Raw genomic sequence first — 8,425 nt, 5'->3', positions numbered from 1 at the left:
GGCTAAAAATGTAGCAAAGGGGTTTGAGTTCATTTTGTTATTACCGGTTCTTGTTTTAAGCCAGAGTTTGGATTTGGTGAAAGTGTAAACTGAATGTGTTTAAATCAAACTATTATTTTAGGGCCAGAGTCGAGTTAACATCATTTTCTGGGCCTAAACAATCAGTTACTAATTTCTAGGGTAAGTTATTGTGAAGTACTTCTATGTTTATTATAGGGCACTTTTATGTTTATTGTAAAGTACTTCTATGTTTAATGTTGTGTACTTCTATGTACACAGTGAGGTATTCCTATGTATGTTGTAAAGTACATATCTGCGTATTAGAAAATATAAAGGTTTCCTTGTATAAATAATACAACAAAACTTACTAAAAAATGTTTCCGTCTCAAAAAAGCTCTTGTCATTTTTCGCAATAATTTTACAACAGGATTAGGACCGTAGGACGTAGACTGTAGGACGTTAGACTGTTCTACATCTACGTAGGCTCCGTAGGACCTGCCTTCGGCAGGTCCTACGGAGCCAGCTCAATGCCAAGAACCAAGTCATGGCAATAAATACCTACGCACTGTCAGTAATAAGATATTCAGCAGGCATAATAAAGTGGACTGAGCAAGCCATCAAGGAAACAGATATAGCAACTCGTAAACTGCTGACCATGCATGGAGCACTATACCCAAAACCTGATACTGCTATATTGTATCTCGATAGGAAAAATGGCGGTAGGGGACTCAAAAGTGTACAGCAGACAGTGAAAGAGGAGGAGCAAAGCGTCAAAGCCTATGCAGCCTTCATGGCAACTTCAGATAAGTTTCTAGCTGAATTTCAATCGGCTGCTCTGACAATGGAGCTTCGCAGTGATGATGAGGAAACTGACTGGCACATGAAACCTTTTCATGGCGCCTATCACGGACAAATATCTAAGGTTGGCGATCTTCACCAGACATATATGTGGCTGAACAAAGGAAACCTAACGGCCAATACAGAGTCGTTAATCATGGCAGCCCAGGAGCAAGTGCTGCCAACAAGGCAACTCCAAACGAAAATCTATCCCACTAGAGACGATCCTAGATGCAGACTGTGCAAAGATGTACCTGAGACTATCCAACACATCATCAGTGGATGCAAGCAGCTAGCAGGAAACGCATACACTGAGCGGCATAATCATGTCACAGGTGTTGTGCATTTAAAAGTCTATGTGATGAGTATTGCCTTAATAAATTACAGCACTGGTGGGAAGCTCCTGGTAAGGTCAATGAAAATGACCGCGCTAAGATTCTCTGGGACTTCTACATCCGGACTGACAAACATGTCCTAGCAAACCAACCAGATATAGTGGTTGTAGACAAGGAGAACAAGAGGGCTACTATAATAGATATAGCAGTGCTCAATGACTACAATATAGCCAGCAAAAAAAAGAAAAGGTAGAGAAATATCTCCCTCTTGGAGAAGAGATTGAAAAATGCTGGGATGTAAGAACAACTGTAATCCCAGTAGTCATTGGGGCACTGGGCGCATTAACACTGGCGCGTAAAATGTGGCTTGCCCAAACACCGACAGCAATCAACTCTGGTGAGTTGCAGAAAAGTGTGCTATTGGGAACAGCAAAGATCTTGGGGTGAATGCTCAAACTCCCAGGTCTCTGGTAGGAGACCCGAGTTAGAGCAGAAATTACCCCCCATACGGGTTAACCGGGGTGAGGAAACAATTTTTTTATATATAAAATTGTCTCCTCATCCCGGTTATATATATTTATATATATATATTCTTTGCGCATATATATATCCATATAGCCTTTGTGCAAAGCTCATCACTTTTGTGATTTGAGCACTCTGGTGTCAGCACATTGACTTTCTTAATGTCTGCGAGGCAACTTAGTTGTTTCGTGGCAGGAAGTCAACTCTCATTGGTAATGGGATTTGTGTCCCTTGCCTAAGCTCTGAGCTGCACTGATGAGGCTTCAATAGCCAAAACAGTACTGTCTGTAGCATGAACATATATATACATATATATATATATATATATATATATATATATATATATATATATATATATATATATATATATATATATATATATATATATATATATATATAATCCAACCAACATATCATCAGACATCACATCACATCACATCAAGACCATCCAACACATCATCAGTGGATGCAGGCAGCTAGCAGGGAACGCATACACTGAGCGGCATAATCATGTCGCAGGTATTGTGTATAGAAGTCTATGTGACGAGTATGGCCTTAATAAACCACAACACTGGTGGGAAGCTCCTGGTAAGGTGAATGAAAATGACCGCGCTAAGATCCTCTGGGACTTCTACATCCAAACTGACAAGCATGTCCTAGCAAACCAACCAGATATAGTGGTGGTAGACAAGGAGAACAAGAGTGCTACTATAATAGATATAGCAGTACCCAATGACTACAATATAGCCAGCAAAGAAAAAGAAAAGGTAGAGAAATATCTCCCTCTTGGAGAAGAAATTGAAAAATGCTGGAATGTAAGAACAACTGTAATACCAGTAGTCATTGGGGCACTGGGCGCAATAACACCGGCGCATAAAATGTGGCTTGCCCAAATACCAACAACAATCAACTCAGGTGAGTTGCAGAAAAGTGCGCTATTGGGAACAGCTAAGATCTTGAGGCGAGTGCTCAAACTCCCAAGTCTCTGGTAGGAGACCCGAGTTAGAGCAGAATTTACCACCCATACGGGGTATCCGGGGTGAGGAAACAATTTATATATATATATATATATATTAACTAAAAGCAAGTGCAAAAGCATATAAAAAGAGAACTCTACACTAAAAACCCAAAAGATTATTAGTGGAGTATGAAATATTTGAAAAATTATTGCGAAAAAAGTAAACTTTTAGTATTTGCGTTACAAATTTGTTTCGTGCGAAGCACTCCTCAGACGCAATTGTACTAAAAATCTATATATATGAATATATATATATATATTCATATATATATTCTTGCTACAGACAGTATATATATAGGCAGTTTATATGCTCTCTTCTGTTTTATTTTTCTATTCATACTACTGCAGCTAGAATTACTAGAGATCTACAATGAAATTAGACTTTATATTTCATTTATATTTTATTGATTGAACACTTGATTCACGATCATATTTTATTTATTAAACACACAGAAATACCTTAACATATGGTTACCATGTCAACCGATTAAACATTCCCATAAAGCTTGAAATATGGTAAGTGAGGTATTTTACCACAGAGTAATACCTATTAAGCTAATTTATATCAAGGAAATAAATCAAGGGAGTATAGAATATTCCCTTTACTCAAAATAGACATTTACTGAAAGAATTATTGTTACAGAAAGTTTCCAAGATATTCGTCAATATTTACTAGAAAGCAAAAGGTACTAGTTATGAACTTTTATATCACATTTTTAATCTGTATGTTCTTGTTTGGTTATTTGTGTATAGTTGTACAGTGGAAACCTGTCAATGTTGCTATTCATTAAACTAGTTTTAGACTTTATATTGATTACATGAATTTGCATTAGTTTTAAGACTTTATGCTGGTGTTGTGGTTGAAAGTCAAGATTCCAAATCAATAAAGTTTATTACAACCACACACATAAATAAAGTCATAATCTTTCTAAAGTTCTATGCCCTAACATTTATTATTTTAGAGAATAGTGTGCAACCTCCTTCTGGCATTATTTGGATACACAATCACATTTCTCTCTGTAAGTACCTGAAAACTATAATTTCATAGACCGCTCATCTCTAGAGTACAGTTAGAAGATTGTGTTTTGTTTAAAAAAGGTTATTGGTAATTTTATTGTTCTTATAACATAAATTCACTATAAAGCAAACGTTTCTGGAACAGATTATTTACGTTGTAGGAGCGCCTACAGCAGTGATTTTCAACCACTGTGCCGCGGCACACTAGTGTGCTGTGTGAGATCCTCAGGTGTGCCGTGAGAAATTATCCAATGTCCCTATTTAAGTACAGGTTCCTCAGGCTCTGAGGCAACTTATGCTGTAGGAGTGTTGTATTTGAATACCAAGGCCTCGATGTGGTAGGCTAAATCTCCAGGCACCATAATCCAGGTGCATCTATTCACATGTTTGATGCATGGTCAATGCATTTAATATTGGCCCACAAAACTCAAACTCCAAAGCAGAATGGTCGTTTAGTACAATATGCTTAGTTAGGCACCTTTGATTATATAGGCAAATATAGGTGGCCTTCAAATAAAGGATGGCGCTCCATTTTTTATCCCTTCTGCTATAGGGCGTTTGAATAGAGACGACCTTCAAATAAAAGTGGCCTTCAAATACAGGTTTCACGGTAATATTCATCATGTGGCACACGTAGCTGACTAACTGATGTACCTGAGAGGTCGTTGTGACAGCCATGGAGAAGTTTTTGAAAAGGACAACTGCATACTCCGAATTGGTCTCTGTACAAGATTCTGACCCGGATGAAGGCCCAAGTATGATTGGTGGGAAAAAGAAAGCAAAGACGGTGAGCTCAAGGCAATATAGTGAAAGCTATCTTTCGTATGGATTTACTTCCACCGGGGATGAGACGACACCTACTCCATTATGCCTGGTGTGTAGCGAGAAGCTATCTAACAGCGCCATGGTGCCGAGCAAGCTTAAACGCCATCTCCGAACGAAACACCCGTCGCTTCAAAACAAGCCTACAGACTATTTTGTTCGCTTGCGTGTAAATACAGAAAAACAGGCAACCTATATGAGAAAAACTGCAAAAGTAAATGAGAAAACACTAAAAGCTAGTTACCAAGTAGCCGAACTCGTAGCTAAATCAAAAAAGCCACACACTGTGGCAGAGACATTAATACTACCTGCCTGTATAGCCATTGTCAACGAGATGCTCGGCCTCGACGCAGTTAAAGACATAGCTAAAGTACCGCTCTCTCATAACACAATTGCCAAACGTATTGATGACATGTCTACAGACATCGAAAGCCATGTTTTGGAAAAGATGCGCATCAGCAGAAAATTTGCGTTGCAAGTTGATGAGTCTACAGATATTAGTGGACATTCTCAGCTCCTGGCTAATGCTAATGTGGATGAAAATGCCATTAGAGTAAACTTCCTATTTTGATGGAGCTGCAGCCATGGTTTAGTGCACCAAAGGCTTTGTGAACAGAGCAAAAGAGAAAAACCCTGACCTGATTGTTACGCATTGTTTTGTGCATCGTGAGGCCCTCGTTGCTAAAACTTTACCAGCGGAACTGGTTCCTGTGTTGGATGATGTGGTGCGCATAGTGAACTTTGTAAAGACACGACCTTTGAAAAGCCGTATATTTGCATCTCTGTGTGAGGAAAAGGAAGCGGAGCATAAGGCCTTATTGCTCCATACAGAGGTCCGATGGTTGTCGCGCGGTAAGGTGCTGGCCCGTGTGTATGAGCTGCGAGAAGAACTTAAAATGTTTCTAACAACTGAAAGGTTAGATTACTCGAATTTGCTTCCAAATGATGAGTGGTGCTCAAAGCTCGCATACCTGGCTGATATATTTCATCATCTGAATGAACTGAACACAAGGATGCAGGGCCGAAATGAAAACTTGCTTACAAGCACAGATAAAGTAAATGGATTCCGTTTAAAGGTCCACCTCTGGCAAAAACATGTGCTACGTGCCAGCATGGCAATGCTTCCACTCACAGAGAAACGTCAAAGTCCCACTGATGGGCTGTGTGAGGTAATATGTAAACATTTGAAAAGTCTTGAGCAGAAGTTGTCATTTTATTTCTCTTCAGCCACCACTGAACGCTTTGACTGGGTTAAGGACCCATGCAGCTCGGCATCAGTTGTCCGAAAGGACATGACTTTACAAGAGCAAGAGGAACTAGTTGAACTGAAACAGGATCGGGGTTTAAAACTAAGATTTGTTGATCTTCCTTTGAACAGCTTTTGGTTGACTGCTGCCAAGGAGTTCCTCATTCTGGCCAACAAAGCTGTTCTCGCATTGCTCCCATTTCCCACCACATATCCGTGTGAGCTGAGCTTTTCAAGTTTAATTTCTATAAAAACTAAAAACAGAGAGAGACTGAGAGCTGTTGAAGAAGAGCTTCGTGTGTGTCTTTCTTCTATTCCTGCCAGGATATCGGCTTTGTGTTTATCTAAACAGGCCCAGGTTTCACACTGACTGAGTATAAATAAATTGTTGAATTATATTCTGATGAAATATACTGATGAGAGTGTCATTTTATAACATTTTTGGTTAGTGATGTGCCGCAAAATTTTTCCAATGTAAAAATGTGACTCAAAATGTCTCAAAAAAGGTTGAAAAGCACTGGCCTACAGTACAATATATATGGTAAGAATGATAGGATTGTAAGAACTGATTAATCTTGTGGTTAGACAGCATTTAGAAACTTGTCATTGCAATCTTTGTGAGTTCAAATTCAGCGCGAAGCTTATAGTTATAATAGTTAATAGTTATAGCTGGACAGACGGGTAATGGCAGACGATGATAGTCAATAAACTTTGAGATTTACACATTTTATTTATATATTTATCAATTTTATCTATCATCATCATTTCGGGTTTCTGTCCGTCTATAGTCATTAAAATCTTGAATTTAAATCTCACATCGTACTAGATTTGAACTCTTGATTATTGGAACAGCAGGTTTACAACTCAATTGTCTAGCCACCAGACCACCAAGGCTTTTACGACTCAAAGCCCTTACTTCATTCTTTATGCACCCTTTACCCGATTTTAATAATTGAATCTCTATTAAGTCTATGAACCACAACGCTTTTTCACATTCTGCCTATATGAATGCCTATTTCCGTTTTTTCGTGAGGTTCTATTGCTAAATCACGGTAATGGTTAATACTTGAGGTATTATATTGAGTAGGAATAGCCTCTCCATTCTCTCTTCGTTTGGTCAGATAAAGTACCAGACAGAGATACATGTAGTTTGATACCTCACTTTTACATTTGTACCAGTATCATTGTATTCAAAGTTTTGATGGATCAAAGCTTCAGCTAGAACAGTAACCCTTTTTATAGACACACTTCTATGCACAAATTGTTGTTATTAATTCAACATAATTATTCAGCACTTTTTTTCAGTTTATATTAATTGTATCATTACCAAATCATCTTTTATTGTAATCGTAGCAAAACAGACTTAATTTAATTATTCTTTGTTAATTATTTCACATTTATATTTAAACACTCTTATATTTGTTTTATTCCATGCATTTCTTAATTTCTTTGACTTGCACAAAACATTTTCTTCATGATATGAAGTTTGAAAGTTAGAGGTGTTTGACAAAGTTTGAAAACCTTCACAGTTGTTTTGTTTTTTCTCTTGATTTATTTAAACTGTACCAAACACTTTTCTCATAATATGAAGTTTTCAAGCTAGAATGGTAACTTTTGTTATATGTTAAAAATAAATAATTCGTGCAAAGACTTTTATTACTTGAGCAATGCCGGCCTTCACCTAATTTATTATATACAGTCAAACATGGATAACTCGTCCACGGATAGCTCGAACACATGGTTAATTCGAACATTTCCTTTGGTCCGTTCCCACGTAATGATAAATTGCTATAGATAACTCGAACTCAACACTGTTAATTCGAACTGTTTTTTTGCCCAACGGTACCGAAACGGTTGTTATCGCTTTAGAAAATCACTTTATTCAAAGCCATAGAGGTAAACTTCATCTTTTCGTAATTCATAAGCGTCGTTATTACCACCATCGGCAAAATATTTTTGTCAACGACTTTTCTAAAAGTTTGATGAAATTTGATTTATACTGCGATACGATGAATAGCACGGGCTAGCCGGGTCACGCGCACAAGGATTTTCGCCACGCACATACAAAACAAAAATCGCATGTTGTTTTGTATGTGCGTGGCGAAAATCGTTGAGTGCGTGACCCGGCTAGCCCGTGATGAATAGTTTTCCGACGTTGATTCCATGTCGAATCAACGTCGGAATGTTGAATGTTTAAAACGTCTTAAAAAATGTTGTAATTAAACGTATACGTTGTCTGAGCTACAAAAAACTATTCATCGTATGACCTAAACACAGAATACGTGTGTACATTCAATAAGTATCTATTAAAAAAGCGTGAGTGATATAGAATGTATCGTAAAACCTTGTAAAACTTCTAATTGAACTGCCTCGGAGTGTTGCTCTTAACGAATCCCAGGTAAAGTAAGGTAATCTGCATAAACTTCAAGAAAAAACGGCAAAATTGATCGTGGGTAAAACCCCAAAAGAAAAAAATGTCTTTTCTTTTGAGCATTTCAACAACGATCAAGTTTTGCCAATGTCAATCTGAAAAACGTCCTGGCAATAACATCACCTCAAACAACAAACCAATCTCAAGTGATAAAAAAATCTCTATACTTTTTCATGAAAACGTTTTAAACTTTACAT

At 37.7% G+C, this 8,425-nt stretch overlaps 1 protein-coding gene across 1 annotated transcript; it reads left to right on the top strand.

The window, feature by feature from the left end:
- Positions 1-4,405: 4,405 nt before the first annotated feature.
- On the top strand, positions 4,406-6,167 carry LOC137387991 (SCAN domain-containing protein 3-like). Its single transcript, XM_068074507.1, has 2 exons — positions 4,406-5,104; positions 5,223-6,167. The coding sequence occupies exons 1-2, from the start codon at positions 4,406-4,408 to the stop codon at positions 6,165-6,167; spliced, it is 1,644 nt and encodes a 547-aa protein (XP_067930608.1).
- Positions 6,168-8,425: the final 2,258 nt, after the last annotated feature.

Source organism: Watersipora subatra, chromosome 2 (genome assembly GCF_963576615.1).
Source record: "Watersipora subatra chromosome 2, tzWatSuba1.1, whole genome shotgun sequence".
NCBI classification, from domain to species: Eukaryota; Metazoa; Bryozoa; class Gymnolaemata; order Cheilostomatida; family Watersiporidae; genus Watersipora; species Watersipora subatra.
This window is presented reverse-complemented; position numbering and strand designations above follow the sequence as displayed.